The sequence below is a fragment of the Bos taurus genome, chromosome 4 (assembly GCF_002263795.3).
Source record: "Bos taurus isolate L1 Dominette 01449 registration number 42190680 breed Hereford chromosome 4, ARS-UCD2.0, whole genome shotgun sequence".
Taxonomy (NCBI): Eukaryota; Metazoa; Chordata; class Mammalia; order Artiodactyla; family Bovidae; genus Bos; species Bos taurus.
Window position 1 is genome coordinate 95,856,733 of NC_037331.1, and position 16,592 is coordinate 95,873,324.

A 16,592-nucleotide genomic window follows, 5' to 3' on the forward strand; every position below is an offset into this window, starting at 1 on the left:
GCAGGAGGGTTCTTTACCACTGGCACCACCTGGGAAGCCCATGTATATTATATACATTTATATAAATATATATACATATATCACTAGTTGTCTTAAAGTGTATTGGGTTTAACTTGAAAATTCCCTCAAACCCTTTCAGAATGAGGTGTGGGTACAAATGCTAAGACAAATAGGTAAAACTATATATCCACTAAGTCCATGACGTGTGTGTTCTTCTCCATGAGTTCTTATGTGTAGGTTCAGTGTCAGCCGTGTTCATAAGGTTGGCTGGTTTTCAAAGAGTAGAGTGGAGAAATGGAGAGATCAAGATGCAGGCAGGGAGGGGCACTTGATGTACATCCCTCCTGGGGAGTCCTTCACCTCCTCTCCTCTTCTGGACTGTGGGCTATGTGAGGGAGGGGTTGCATGGGGTCTGATTCATCACTGTATCACCTGCAAGTCAGGCCATCAAAGCATTCAACCAATTAAGCAAGTATTTATCAAACAACCCAGGGAGAGGTACTGTGCAAGATGATAAGTGGTTGTCAGCTGAAGGGAAGAAGGAAGGAAAGAAGGAGAAAAACGGGCCCCTATGACATATTTCAGGGCATTTGATGCCCAGACCTAAAATCCATCATTTCAGGCTTCCACTTCCAAAAGTAGCTGAGAATCACGAGGAAATGATCTCATCACATCTGTCATTAACCCAAGAAGTTAACTGGATGGTAAGTTTTGTAAATGACACCACATGTGTGGCAGGGGATGGTCCCCTGCCTGCAGAATCCCTGGCCAGGGCTGTTCAGCAGCCTTTTCAGGGTCTGAGGAGGGTCTGGTCTAGAGGGAATGTGAGGGCAATGGTGGGATCTGCGGAAGCTATGGGATGGGGAGGGAGATGTGGGGAAGGGTGTTGGGGCAGGCGGGGATAAGAATGTGGGAGGAGGCAGGTGGAGTGTGGACGAGATGTGGGTGAGGAGCTGGGGTGAAGGAGGTCGAGGACTGGGATGCTGGTGAGTGGGGATGATGGATGGAAGGGGCGGGCTGCCAGCACACAGGGAAAGGGCGGGGCACAGTAGGCAAGGTCGCAGGACTAGAAATCATCACAGTAGTGATACCAGAAGTGATTGATCTATTCTATCCAATCTTCGCAACAATACTGTGGCGTAGTTGCTATTATCGTCATCCTCATTTTACAAATGGAGACACTGAGGCACAGAAAGGTAAACCACTTGCCCAAGTTCACCCAGTTATTAAGTGGCAGAGCCAGGGTTCAAATCCCAAGAGTTCCCATGCACAGCCCACACCCTCACCCACCAGGTCAGGCTGACACTCAGCCAGAAGGGGACACTGGGGCCCAAGAGTCAAAGCCACTTCCCTGGAGCCCAGCCCAGCCCCTCAGGGTCAGGATGTGAACCCAGGGCTCCCCGACTCTCAGGCGCTACAGGACGGGACTCCCAAGAACTTGGCCTGGGTTTGCCCACAGAGGTCCAGAAGGGCCCGGCAATCACGGTAAAGAGGCCGGTGGCCAGCGCTCGCCCAGCCAGGCCGCTGGTGGTCAGGACTCACCATGAAGTAATAGAGCTGCGAGGACCTGGCCATGAACTCAGGCCGACACACGGCCACACAGATCTCCACGAAGCCGGCGTGCTGGCTGGGCTTGGCCTCCCCCATCTCACACACAATCCTGCAGGAGGAGAAGACGGCCCCTGGATCACAAGGAGGTCACAGGCCTCCTTGCCATGATCCGTGGGCCCCACACCTACCTGGGCCTCCTTCTCTGCAGTACCGTCTCAAGGATGGGCAGGGGAGGAGGAGGTGAAAGACACTGATTCCTGTGGCAAGGGCTCCTCCCTGGTTCTCAGGAAATGAAGTGTGATCTACAGGGGTCTCCTTGGGGAAAAACGGGGTGCCTCGGAGAGGACCCCAGACACTCAGTCCTCAATTCATGAATTGTCCACTCAGTTCTAAATTAGAGTGCAGGGAACGTTTCAGCCAAACAGCTTAGGCAATACAGATGGCAGGGCCTAGAGAGGTAAAGTGACTTACCCAAGGGCACACAGCCAGCAGATAGGGACCTCAGAGCAGACCTAAGGTTCTCAAGTCCTCGCCTTGGAGCTCTTTGCTCCCAAAGCATGGACGGCCCCAGGCAGTGGTTCCTGCTCCTAGTCCATCTGGCAGGGGAAGGGGTAAGCGAGAATCTGAACGTCTCCCCTTTTAAAAAAGTGTTACTGTTTCACTTACAGAATGGTTCATACCCTTGAAAACAGTACAAAAGTAAAAAGCAAGCGTGCCTTTCTTCACTAATCTATCTCAAAATCTTGGTGTATAAATCTGTGCAGACCTTTCTCTAGAACTATGCAAATATATAATACAAATAATCTCCATTTTATAAATGAAGAATTGAGGCATAGAAAAATGTATGCTTTTCTGTCCCAATAACACAATTAATACATGGTAGGTTAAAAAAAAAGGGAAAAAAATCACCTGCTATATGTATATCCCCGCACCCCCATTGCATCCCCTGAAATATCCGCTGTCAACGTCTTGGTGTTTATGTTTCCAGTCTTGCTTTTCTCTTACAAAATTAATTATAAACTCTGTTTTCTGCTTGGTAACCTGTGTTCTCACTTCATAAAACTTGTGTATATGCCTGGTCATGATTCTCCTACAGCATCAAATTTAATGGCTGTGTAGGTTACTGTCCTAGGTATATACAATAATTTATTAAATTATTTTCCTATTTTTAGACATACAAATTGCTTCTACAATTTCACTGTTACAAATTAGGCCAAAATACACATTCTTGCAAATAAACATTTGTGCGTTCTGTTTATTTGGGGAAAGTTCTAGAAATATTATGGCCAGGCTAAAGACATTTGACCTACATTTCCAAATTGCCTTCCAGGAAGGTCATCCCAATTTACCCTCCCAACATGAATGTATGAATGTGCTATTTCTCATGCCTCTCACTTGAACTGGGTATTAACTTTTAAAAATTGTCCCCACTGTTTTAATTTGCATTCCACTGGTTACTACTGATATTAAACATTTTTTATATGACTTTGGTTCTTTGTCTTGTGACTCTCACAGGCACACTCTTTGCTAATTTTGGGATAATTGCCTTTCATCTATAGCACCTCTTCACGTGTTAAGAAAAAGCATACTGTAACGGGGTAAAACCGTATTCTCGGTTCATCGTTCATATTTCTACTTGGCACACAGCGGTTTTGGTGCACAAGTTTTAAGTATTATGTACTCAAATCTCCTAATATTTTCCTTTATATTTTTTCTTTTGCAGTCACACCTGGAACACCTTCCCTTTCTTGAAACCAAATAAATTCTCACCTGCATTTTGTTCTAATCCTTTTACAGTTTTATATTTTACCCTTAACTCTTCAATCCATCTATTTTACACCAATAAATACACCAATTTATTTTGGTGTATAATGTGAAATAAAAATCTGATATACTTTTTCCAGGTATTGAAAATGAACCACTAATTGAATGAGCTTTGCTTTCCTTTGTTGTTTTTGTTGTTTAGTCACTAAGTCGTGTACGACTCTTTTGTGACCCCATGGACTGCAGCCTGCCAGGCTCCTCCATTCATGGGATTTCCCAGGCAAGAAGAACACAGCATAAACGCGTTCACCTGCCTAAGTGAGACCTTGCAAAGAGTTAAGAACTTATGCACACAGGGGCAAGTGGCAAGGTTTCACTCTGGGAGGGGCAATATAGAGGGTGTAGAATATAGATTCTACTGTGCTAGTGAACATTTATTTCATGCCTGTGTTTGCTGGGCTGGAAAATTGTCTTTACTTATTTACAAGGCAATACATGATTCATAAACCTCCCTTGCCAGGTAGGTTAGAGGTCAAGGCCATGGTCAAGATCATGCGTCTAATGGCCCTCTCTGTGGACCAGCAGACTTTGCTGGAGGAAAACAATCCAAGTTGCCACAGGCATGAGAGTGGGTGTGGAGGTCCATTCTCAGCCTCCATAGATGGTCACATAGGACTAGCTTTTTTCATAACAGGACTTCAGTCCACAGAGAGTGGACAGGACTGGGGAGTTAGAGACATCAGAGGGAGTCAAGGGGAGGAACTGAACTCTCACTACTGTAGATTTTGGTTTTGATCCATCTTGCTCCTACTTATCTCCACACCCCAAAGAGCTAATGATCATTTCTCCCTTCTCTCCTGGCCATCTCCCCTTCCCCTTTCTGGACTTCCCCCAGTGTGGCAGCTGGCTAGTTCAGGAGCTGGGGAGTTGTAGGAGTCCCCACCACACACACCCTAGAAGGTGAGGGACGTTCTCCTTTTGTCCACAAGCTCTAACAGCCTCTGCTGTTGACCCGGGAAGATGTCAGGGTCAGTCATCTTTTTATATGAACTTCTCATCCCTGCCCTCCCCATGTCTCTGAAGGCCTCCACTTACTGTTCGGCAGGGATGTAGCCATCCACCAAAGGGCTACACTCCACGCCCGCCACCTTGACGTGGGAGGCGATGTCCCGGAATTCCAGGCCCAGGTTCTCCCCTCGGATGGTGACCTTGGTGCCCCCTTCCCGGGGGCCTGTCACTGGGATTATCTGGAAGGAGGAAGCACAATAATCTGATACCAAAACAGAGCATCACCCCCCCCCTGCTGATGGCACAGGAAGAGGCTCTTTCCCTTCTACACCCCATTCCCTCCACCCAATTCAAATCCACAAGGGCACCCAGGTGTGGGACTGTGGATGGGCAGGAGCTTCTGGAAGAATAGTCTGGGTGTTTTAGGAACAGGGTTCAAAGCCCCTTGTTCCTCTTCCTGTTTCACAGAAGAAGAGATAGAATGTGATCTGCAATGTTACCGGGTAATTCATAGGAAATCGGAATTAAAGCCTAAGGCAATGGCACCCCACTCCAGTACTCTTGCCTGGAAAATCCCATGGACGGAGGAGCCTGGTGGGCTGCAGTCCATGGGGTCGCGAAGAGTCGGACACGACTGAGCGACTTCACTTTCAATTTTCACTTTCCTACATTGGAGAAGGAAATGGCAACCCACTCCAGTGTTCTTGCCTGGAGAATCCCAGGGATGGGGGAGCCTGGTGGGCTGCCGTCTATGGGGTCGCACACAGCTGGACACAACTGAAGCAACTTAGCAGCAGCAGCAGCAGCAGCATTTATTTGGTGGTGCTAGTAGTAAAGAACCCGCCTGCCAATGCAGGAGACATAAGAGATGCAGATTTGATCTCTGGGTCGAGAAGATCTCCTGGAGGAGGGCATGGCAACCCACTCAAGTATTCTTGCCTGGAGAATCCCATGGACAGAGGAGACTGGGGTCTATGGTCTATAGGGTCGCAAAGAATCAGACACGACTGAAGCCACTTAGCAGCAGCTGCAGTATTGCTTGTGTTAGTTCCATTCTCAATGAAAATGAACAAGCCTCCTATCAACCCACACGATGGCATCCACCCACCTTTCAAGATCCTTGTCAACAGTCACTTCCCCATCACTAGATGCTCTCTCTGTCTTTCTCCACTGAAATTTTAGGACACCTTTGTATGCTCTTTTCATCATAGCATTTGTGTCTGATTCTTCACACTGCCATCCCCCTGCCCCCTCCTCTTCAGATCCTGAGTCTCTGAGAGCACAGACAGTGGTGCCTCCCTTCTCCTCATGGACTTTCTAGTGATAGCACCATAGTTATTTCTTGAGTTGTAATTGTATTGAACACCCCAACTATCCAAGGATCTTCCTGGAGTTAGAAAAATGTTTGTCACAGCTCCTCTGTCATTATCTGGTTTGGTTTCTAAGGAGATGGGTTTAATTTAGACTTTATTCTCAAAAACTTGGCCAAAATGACTGGCTTTCCCTCCTAAGACATCACCACTGATGCTAAAAACCCATGATTGGAATGCTAGAATTCAACAACCAAGGGCCTGCTTTGTGGTGGGGACTCCATACACGTCACGTGATTTAATTATGAGCCCACACAGTAGTGACCTGAATGGCAGAAGACACTCCATGCCAGCCTCTCCTGGCATCTGACAGACCAGAGAAGGGCCCATTTCTTATTCTTGGTGCCACTGAACACCAGCGCCTGGCTCTTTGTCAATGTCAACGGGATCACAATTGGAGGAGTCCAGATAGGGTACTTCTTAATATTACCTACTCTCTCTATCCTTCCAGGGTTACAAGTGGAGATTTCATCCTGGCAGGAGGGTGAGAGATGGGGAAGGAATAACAGCTTTGCTGGGCTTTCTAGGCTGCTCACCTACAAAGGTCAAAACATTTCTGCTTCTCACATGCATAGGTGTGCAATCTGTAAGTGAGCATACATGAGGGCAAGGGTTTGCACATGCACATTCCCACTGCAGTGAAAAAAACAGATTCTTTGGAGACAGGCTTGGTTCTGTGTGAGGAAGGTGGCCAGAGAGAGGGGGGTGGGTTGGGGCAGTCCCTGTCCTCCCCAGATGCCTGCCCAGCCAGTCCGCAAGGCGCCGCTGGCACCTGGCAGCGGCAGCAGCATGATATTCCAGCTCTGGTCTGCGGTCCTGAAAAGGGAATTTTATCTCTGGCTCAATCCTCAGGTGCCCGGGATCCCCAGAGGGCTGATACCAGTATGCAGCCAGTAAATAGCCTTTGTCACAGGGAGATCTGTTTCATTTGCTGTCTCCTCCCTGTGATTTTCTTGGTCTCAGGCCAAGAAGAAAGCAAGTCCCATCCTTTTCACCAGACACACCATTAGCAGTCCTGTGAGGCAGCCCCAGGGGATGGTTTCTTGCTATGGGCTCTGAGGGTAGAGGGTGGCTGGAAAGGAGGGGCCCTCATATAGAGGTGGGACAGAGGCATCCACCTGCCCGCCTTTTCCAAATAATTCTGTACGTAAAATGCATAAGTATTGTTCCGTGGTTTGAGAACTATTGTTGAGATTCTGACTCATGCAGGAGACTGAAGTCAGGACTGAATGAAGCTCTCTTGACATCTGGAAAACCAGGGATGTGGAGAGTGAAGTGGGGAACGTGGCGGGGCATTAACGTGGGGGAGGGCCCACACTCGGGGGCCACGCCCCGGAGGCTGCTTTGAGGGAGGAGCTACTCACTCAGGAGTCAAGCCCCTTCCTACTGTGCCTGCATCACTTGTGAGGGGAGGAGCCAGGGAATGAGTGGATGTTCTTCTGCCTTTGTAGGGCGGAAGATAGCAAGCAAGAGACCTGCTTTTCAGGACTCCTTTGATTTACTCTTTGGTCAGAGTAGATCTCAGTGTTGATCTTTATGTAGGAGAGGGTGATAATAACCCCCAATTCATGGGTTGCATTGTGTCCCCCTAAATCCGTATGTCAAAGTTCCTAAATCCCAGCATCTCAGAATTGTGACCTTTGGAGAAAGGGTCTGTATGGAGGTAGTCAAGTCAAAAGGAGGTCATTTGGTGGGTTCTAACCCAATATGACTGGTGTCCTCATAAAAAGAGATTTGCACAGAGACACACGTAGAAGAAGGACGATGTGAAGAGACACAGGAAGAAGACAGTCACCTACAAGCCAAGGAGTTGTTGTTGTTGTTTAGTGGATAAGCCCTGTCCGATTCTTTGCAACCTCAGGGACCTTCCCGACCCAGGGATTGAACCGCGTCTCCTGCATCGGCAGGTGGATAGAGGAGCCTGGAACAGACCCTTCCCTTCACACCCCTTAGAATGAACCAACCCCGCAACACCTTGATTTCAATGTCCAGCTCCGGAACTGAGAGACAATGTGTTTCTATGTTTAAGGCGCTTGGTCGCGGCAGCCCTAGGAAACCACACCTCACGGTTGCTGTGAGCCCGGATGTGGCGAAGGACAGGCGGCTCTTCCACAGACTCCAAGCGCCACACAAACGTTCAGCCTCTAACTGTGGGCTTCCCTGGTGGCTCAGGGGTAAAGAATCCACCTGCCGATGCAGGCTACTTGGGTTTGATCCCTGGGTTGGGAAGATCCCCTGGAGGAGGAAATGGCCACTCACTCCAGTATTATTGCCTGGGAAATCCCCTGGACAGAGGAGCCTGGTGGGCTACAGTCCCTGGGGTCACAAAGAGTCAGACATGACTCGGCGACTAAACAACCAGCAACAATTGCTCGAGTAGCAGATGGGGCGTGTGTGACACTGCCCAGCCCTGGATGCCCAGCGTCCACTCACTCTGGATGGGCAGGCTGAGCTTCCTTCTCTTCTTCCGTCTGTCCCTGATGTGACATTATCATTATCAGCACCAAGCACCGAGGCACCTACTATGTGCTTAATCCTGGGTGTCAGGAATCGACATATCAGACACCGTCCTGTTACTAAGACAGGCATGTCTCTTCCTTATTTTACAAGAAGAGTAAGGGATTCCATCCAGGTAGGGGGTATCTTAGGGGGTCGTCCTGAGGGAGTGTGGCTGTCAAGACACCAGGGCAGTGAAGGGCTCAGATATACACTTTAACAATGATTTTGACAATGTCGATTGATGAACGAGGAGGAAGAAGGTGATGAGATCCCTACGAGCTGGGCGTCAGCCAAGCATTTGTATGCATTTACTCATATAATCCCTGTCCCTGTGCTGGGAAGTGGGTGCTTAGACCCATGGCACAGGCGAGCAAGTTGAGGCCTGGAGATACGATGAATTAGCGCCATGGGACCCAACAGTTAGCTGGGATTAGCTGATGGCACAGGGATCTCTGGGACCCCCTGCATCTCTAGCTCTGCCCTGCCCATCACCGCTCCTGGCCACGCTGCCTGTGTCCCGCCCATCCTCCTCACCGTGCTCCAGTCTGTTTCTGTCATCTTACAGCTTAGGTCTCGCTCTGTGTTCACCCTAAAGCCTCTCTGCTCTGACCTCTGCCTCTCCAGGGCTGGCCATGCCCTTGACACCCACGCAGCCTGGGCTCATGGGCTGACTGCTTAATGAGCTGCTGCCGATGAAGCGTCACAGGCTCATCATCAAGACTCCTAGAGACCAGGAAGGGGAGTTGAGGACTTCGAGTCCTTCCTGGCACACGGAGATGCCACAGGACAGCTGAGTTGCACCCTCTCAGCTCTCGCCCTCCTCTGATGTGGGAAGGGCCTCTGAGCCAAGCCTAGAGCTGCTGCAGATTTGCAGGAAAACGAGGCTACTCACAGCCAGTTGGGCACCTGGTGGTCAGTGGGGTGCCGGCCACCATGCCAGGCGTGGCTTTCAGGGCCCAGCCGGGGGGCAGGACAGGGCCCAGCAGAGCACAGCTCACCTCTGTGATGCGGGGGTTCGTGCACTTGCTGTTGGTGCTCGACAGCTCTAGCCACTGGCTCTCGTGGACAGGGCAGTGCTGCCGGAGGGTGCACTGCCCTTGGCTCTGGCACCAGCCACATTCGAAGTCCGGGTCCGCCTTGAGGCACAGCCCACAGCTCTCACGCATGGCCCCACACTTATAGAGGTGAACTGCAGGCAGAGGACAAGAGGGGTTTGGATGTGGGGGCAGGGCGGGGGCAGCCAGGAGTATGGACCGGGAACGCAGTCCTGGCCTCTGTATGGGACACGGACAGCCTTGTCCACTCTGCCTTTTGGATGCAAAAAAGGCTTGGGCAGAAGAACATGGCTGGGAGGTGAAGTCTACCCCATAAGCAGGGACCCGGTTAGCTAGCTGCTCCTTGCTAACCCTGCTCCCTCCACTGCACTCCCAGGAGCTGCCCACCCACTGGAGCAGTCATAGAGCAGTGGTGGTGCTGGGGAGGCGTGGAGGGTGGGCACGGAATGGCACCGCCCTGAATGGGAGCTGCTCCTCCCTGCCCGCCTACCCGGCCCACCTTCCGTACCCTTATTCTGAGCCGGGTTGTCAATGTTGAAGTGCCCATTCCACACAACTGTCAGCTCCACCGGCAGGTTGTTGATCTCCATCCCTTCGTAGGAATACTGCGGCCAGGATGGGAAAAAGGAGAAAGTTGGTCACAGAGATTTCTATGGGGTGAGGCGTGCCTATTGTTCAGCTTGGTGCCCACAAGAGTGCATGGGGCTCAGGACAGGCCAAGACTGCGTAAGCACATGTGTGTGTGCACGTGCAAGCACACTCAAGCACACACACATACACGCATGTGCAAGCAAGGTGGGAATGCCTGTCTCAGGGGATCAGAGCAGGGGGTCAAGAAGCTAAGCCGGGGAGGGGCCGGGCCTGGGTGGAACACACATTTGGAATGTGGGTTCACGGAGCAGACTACAGGAAGTCTTGGCCACCTTCTCTGGACGTCTGTTCCTGCCAGCTGAGCCTTCCCCTGGATGTTTAGGTGAGAGAGAAGACTGCTTCCCACTGGGTGCCCAGGTGGGGAGTTCTGACCTTTAGGCCTTGCCAGGCCCTCGATGCGATTCGGGAACTTTCATTTCTAGTACATGTTCAGGGGAGGTGGGTACTTTACCAGGGAACTGGCCAAGCCTGATCAATTCTCAGGCAGGGAGAGAAGGGGAGACATGGGGAAGAAATGAAGGGGCTGCTCTCTTTAGGGGTGAGTGGCTGGGGGTTAAACAGAAGAGGATGGATGAGAGCTCAGAGGTGAGGTGGGAAACGCACAGATTTCCAGCACAAACCTGGAAATCTGGGTCAAGACACCAGAAGCTCCAAGATCGGGCAGAGGGCCCCAGCCCTGCCGCTGTCTGTTGGATGGGGAGCTGTTCCAGGCCTCTAGGCCCTGTTTCTTGACCCAGCTCTCCTCTAATGTCCCTGCCCCTGCCCCAGCCTGGGTCTATCCCAAGGAACTGTGGTGCTAAGCGGGGAGGCGGGGATGTGGGCGGTACAGCCCCCAGCATGCCAGGCCCCATCTACCTTCTGCCAGCATCCCCTTCACCATTCCCAGAGAAGGAGGGCAGGCAGCAGGAACTTGCTGCCCGCTCAGGGTAGTGCTTCCAATCCTACCTGGTGATTTTCTCATTATTCCACTGGAGTCTGCCCACCACAGGGGGTGGGATGGGAGATTGAAGCTAAAACAGGTTTTCTGCGGAGGAGGCACTGGGAGTGGGCAATTTGTTGGAAGAGTTACGTCCAGGGGACGTGGTCTGAAGTTGTGTTTGCAGAGCCAGCAGGCCCTCTTAACGCAGTTTATGTTTGGAGGGACTGGGCCATGGGGATGTGAGTGGCTATTGTGGCAGGCAGCTGACGCTTTGTTTCCCTGAGGGGATGACAGCACAGAAACTTGGAATGCTCAGCCTGCAGAAGGTCTCGGGGGCCTCTGCTCTGCAGCCTATCTGTGGGGGCTTCTAAAGGAGATGTTATCTTAACCTGGGAAATTGTCCTATATTCCTGAGTAACAGAGCGTGCTCCATGATGAGCATGCTGTGACCTTGTCCTCATACAGAATCACAAGCAGGGTGTGAGTCCAGCCTTCTTCAGGCTCTACCCTAGCACACCAGAGGTTTTCACGAACTCTTTGCTGATGATGCCTGGGCCAGGGAGCCACATGCAGTGTTTCTCCCCCAGTGGTGGTGGTTTATACCACCATCCACACTCTTGCATAATCTCCCTCTTGACCGATGACTCCTGAGCCAGGGTCAGAGTTTGGGCTGAGCCGTAGAATAAAGCAAAGCTTCCTACTCCTGCAGAAAGAATACTGGAGAATATTTTTGGTCATCCTGTAACTCAGCTGATGATTCATAAGCTTTCTGCCTTGCAGGCTAGTAATCAACTCCCCAGAGGTTAAGTGTTTTGCATCTGGGTGGGTCATTCCAAGTTGCCCTGAGTTTTCTTAAAAAAAAAAAAAAAAAGGGACTGCTTTCATCAGAGTCATGGGGGCCTCAGGGGTGGGGAATGAGGTCTACTAAATGCAGATTCCAGGGCCCTACCCAGACCTGCTAAATCGGAATCCCTGGAGTACAGGAGCACTTCCAGGGAGGCACTCTAGTGAGCCAGGGTGCTGCTAAAGAGAATCTAGAGAATCACTGCTCCTCGCTGTCTGCTAGCAGCAGGAAGACAGAGGCCTGCCAAGGGGCATGTGTGTAGGAGAGGAGTGGGGGGTCGGGGAGGCAGAGAACACTTTCCAGATACCCCCTTCCCATTTCCTCCTGTGGCCAAGCTCCTCTGCCTTATCTTTCCTATCCCCCTCCTCTGAGACCCCAGTGGGAGACAGATGGTGAGAACCAGTGTGAGGCCGCCCAGACCTCTAGGAAGGATGCTGGCAGTGCCTAAATCGCACTGGAGCCAGGTTCCTGCCGCTCAGGTCTGGGCCTGGGTCTGGCCCAGGGGTGTGTTAGCCAAAGACCAAGAGCACCTTCAGGGCCCTCTGCAGAAGGACCTGAGATCCCCAAGAGAGCTAGGCAAGACCGACCACCCACGTGTGCTCGGGAGTGTCTGCATGCACGAACGTCTTGGCATGCGTGTGGACGTGAGGAGAGGTCTGTGCACCCCTGTGCTTTTAGACGTGTGTGCGCCCGTGAGCATACATGGGCACACACGTGTACTGCTGTGAAGGGACGCCACAGTGACCAGCTGTGTGAATGCGGGCAGAGGAGCTGAGTTTCAGGTTCTCCACGTGAAAAATAGGAATTACACACAGTGCGTACCTCACGGGACTGTCGGGAGGGTTCAAGACAACCGTCCGATGCTCTGGGCGGTACAGTGCCTGTCACAGAGAATGGGCACCCAAATATTACGGTGTATTTGAATCTGTGTGGGTACACTGAAGGGTGCTGTGTAAAAACACACTTGTATTCCCTGTGTTTATGTTCATGTGGAATAATAGCAGTGCCCATTGAGGGTTTATGTGCCAGACACTCAGTACGTACAGAGACATATGCAGATGAGAACACTCATGTGTTCAGACGTGTGTGTATGTGTGTGTGTATATGCACACATTTTCTTTTTGAAAAAAATAGAAATTATAAGGCTTTAAGGATCAGAAGTTCTGGGCATTGCTTCCTCTTTCTCCTTCCCTTCCTGAGACCTTAATTCTGAAATATTAACAGAAATCATTAACCGCGGTGTTCCCCACCACCCTCTACGTCTCCAGGGAAGTCACTCTGCTTCCTGGAGATGCCCTCCCTCCCCTTTGACCTATATCCTTCTGGAAGCAGCCTGCTGGGGAGCCTGGACCACCGATTCCCAGACCCTAACATCCCCACCTCCACTCCACTTAGCATTTATACAGCTCTGTGTAATCAGTGGGCAGTTAATCTGCACAAAGCCCAGAGCTGAAGGAAAAGTGTTTCAGGCTCCCAGGGGCCAGGAGGTTAAGTGTCTCAATCAAGAGCTGGCTCACGGTGGCCCAGCTCACAGATGACGTTACTCATTCCCTGTGAACCTCAGTTTCCCGACCTTCTAAAAGCAAAGAGAGGACCTCTGTATAATTTGGAGATTCTTCCCTCCAGCCATTCCTCTGTCTGAAATATTTTGGTGGAAATTTCTATCAATTCTATCACCAACATAAGATGCCAGGGCTTCCCAGGTGGTTCTAGTGGTAAAGAACCTGCCTGCCTGCCAATGCAGCAGTCACAGGAGACAGGGGTTCAATCCCTGGGTTGGGAAGATCTCCTGGAGGAGGGCATGGCAAACCACTCCAGTATTCTTGCCTGGAGAATCCCATGGACAGAGGAGCCTAGAGGGCTACAGTCCAGGTCACAAAGAGCCGGACATGACTGAAGCAATTTAGCAGGCACGCAAACGCATATGTGTTGCGTCCATCTCCAGGACCTCAGAGGCTCAGCAGACACACTCCCAGCTGTGTTCCAGTAAAGCAGGAAGCGGGAACGTGTCACCCCACCCCCATCAGTCTCCCCATCCTTGTTTTGCACGCAGTAAACTGGGGCACCACAAGGAGTCGTGAGGCCCCCGTGGGCGGGTGGAAGCTGGGCCTTACGTCTGCAGTGCAGCCAGCCCTCCAGCCCTCTGCGGCCCACTGACTATCGTGATGGCCAGTGACTGCAGGGCGGGACTGGGTGCTATTCTTAGCAGCACTTGGCATTTCTGGAGCCATAGTCTAAAGGAGGCCTCAAACACCCACAGTTGCTCCCTCCTCCCCCTGTTGCCTGCGAGCTGCCCTGATTTTCCTCCTACAGGCCCCCGAGGGCTACGGTGATTGGCCCAGGGCCTGTCCCCACATAGTGGGCTGGAAGTGAGCTGCCTGCCTACCAGCCCTGGGGTTACCCCGTGCAAAATGTTCCCATGTCTCTCTTTTCCATCTCTCCTCTTCTGCTCTCCTCTGAGACCTCTTGGTCACCCTCCTGTCTCTGCCATCAGAAACCAAGGGTGTGGGGGCAGGGGTTGGTTTCTCTGTTAGAACCTTCTCTCCTCCTGCCCCTACTCCAGAGAGCTCATTTAGGAAACAAAACAACAGTGACTCTCCTTCCACCATCCTCCCTGAGGCAGAGCAGACCCTACTTTATAAAGTGCTTTATAAAAGCACTTTATAAAGTGCTCAGTGCTGGTTTTGGCCTAACCTTTGATGAGGGGTGTGTTATAAGACTGAGCTTTAGTTCTAAATCGGCTATGACTTGCTGTGTGACCTAGGGCAGGTCACCTGCCCTCTCTGGACTTTGGAGATCCCCTCCCCGCTTCTGTCACAGGAATAAGTAAATACTCAGGTCTCGTCCCGCCCTGAACGTTGTTTTCTATTACAATGGTAAGGGAGGCTTGCCACTCACAATGACCCCAATTGTTTTTTTTTAAGGAAGTCACTTGACAGTAAGCACCACCTTGGCCCAGATGACATTTCAACCGGGATCCCACTGGTCCCCCTGAAAAGAGAGGTTCCTGATAAGCCTTCCTGAACTGTGTGATTGCAGCAGGTCCTGGACCCTCCTAAAACTCACTCTTTGTGGGGTACACTTCCTGTTGCCTCAGTTTCTAAGACTTTAAAATGATAGAGAAACAAATGCTCCCATTACCTTCCTTACTAGGGTGTTGAAGTGAAAAAGGCAAGAGGAAAAAGGCTATTTTGGGAGCAGGGCCTTGGAGGCACTGAGACTGTCCATGGGGGTGGGGAGACCTCCAGAGGATTCCCAAGTCCAGGGGGCCAGAGGCCAGCGCAGGCCCTCCCCACTCCTGAGGGACGGCAAGGGGAAGGTCAGGAGCTTAAAAGTCGCCTCCTCTCCTTGGCAGTGAGAGCCTTGGGCTCCAGGCCTCCAGCCCCAGTGTCACATTTCTGCCATGGATCTGGTGTCTCCAAACTCCTGGAGACAGATCTGCAGGTGCCTGAGCCCGTGTACCCTGGAGGCTGGCTGATTGGGCAGGACTCCGTGGACCGGGGCCTCCGGGGACCAGAAGCAGATTTGACCATCATGCCCTGGGGCATCAGGCTCTAGGATGAGAAATTCCCACGCAAGCAGCTGAGTGATCTGTGATTTCTTAGCTCCCGAGAATTCAACATCAGACCAGCAGGTGCCCATGCTGGGGGTCAGCAGTGCCTTTCCTTATCCCACTGGTACTAGCCAGCACTAGGGACTCAGAAGGGGCATCACAGGGGAGGAGACCTGGCCCCGACCTGCCTGGCTATTACCTGGGGTAGCTTCCTGTATTCCACAGAACTCAGTCTAGCACAGGGCCCTGAAGCCCAGTGACTCAGAGGCCACAGACTCTTTCCTCTTTCTTGACGCCTCTGGGATCTGGATCCCTGGGGCAGCTTCTTTGAGGACAAAAGCCTGTTTTCTCTAAAGCCTGAAAACCTACTGCTGGGTCAAATGTGGAACTCAGGCTTACTTTTCCCACGGGATGTCCTCATTTGGGGAGAATCATTTGAGCTGGACCCTGGGGGGCCTGCTCAGCCTCAGGATTCATGAGAAAGCAGGAGGCATTTAATATCCCTTGCAGGTTTAATCTGGGGTGCTGCAGAAGTCTGCAACACAGCCTGGCCACTGGGGAGGAGGAAGATGTAGACATAAGAGGTGGGCACACATCTGGGGTTTCAGAGGTTGGGAGGTTGATCGCCAGGAGTTGCTAAATGATAAGCAACCCGGGGCCAGCATGTTCACCCCTCGGAGCTCTGTTCACCCCTAGCCTGCTTCCTGCAGGAAGAGCGGGGTGCCCCAGGAAGAGCTTTGTCAGGGGCTCTCCTGGTCCCACGTCACATGCTTAATTACAATGTCACCTGTAGGTACCCAGAAGCAATGGCATGAATGCCAGCACACAGTGTGGTAGGGGAGGGGACCCCTGTGCCCAGGTCTGGCCCTGCCACTCACCAGCTGTGTGACCCTGAGCAAGGGTGGCTGGCCCTGGGGCCTCTGGGGACCAGAAGCAGATTTGACCATCACGCCCTGACGGGTTACCTTGAAGTGAATGGAGCCTAAGGGTCAGCTTTAGGGCCCTGCGCGAGCCTGCACAGACCATCCTAAGGCCTGCCTGTGTGTCTCATTTGAATTGATGCATTTCATTCTTAAAGAAGGTCCCCCAAATTGTACAACTCTCAGCCCCACAAACCCAATCCTGCCCCTTCTTCTGGGCCTCCAGTTTCTCTTCTGTACCGGGAAGAAGAATGTAGGTCTCATATAGCTCGAAAATGTTACAAGTGTTTAAGTCTACTGTTTGTCTCTGAGCATCTGGGTGCATAGAAGTAGCCAGAAAGAGAGAAGGTCAAAGGCCATCGGGGGAGCCGGCAGACAGGCAGGGGGTGCCCCATTAGGGCACACTGTGTGGTGTCCAGGGATCAGGCAAAGGCTGTTGGCAGTAGAGGGCAGCTGAG

The 16,592-nt window shown here is 51.7% G+C and overlaps 1 protein-coding gene across 2 annotated transcripts in view; it reads right to left on the bottom strand.

Moving 5' to 3' along the window:
• Nucleotides 1-16,592, bottom strand: part of PLXNA4 (plexin A4) — a 482,520-nt gene that overhangs the window by 68,472 nt on the left and 397,456 nt on the right. For both annotated transcript variants that reach the window (XM_005205749.3, NM_001191504.3), the window contains 4 exons: nt 9,756-9,852; nt 9,191-9,381; nt 4,411-4,562; nt 1,543-1,660 (listed from right to left, as the gene is read on the bottom strand). In XM_005205749.3, coding sequence (XP_005205806.1) covers nt 1,543-1,660; nt 4,411-4,562; nt 9,191-9,381; nt 9,756-9,852 — 558 coding nt within the window. The remainder of the gene's footprint in view (nt 1-1,542; nt 1,661-4,410; nt 4,563-9,190; nt 9,382-9,755; nt 9,853-16,592) is intronic.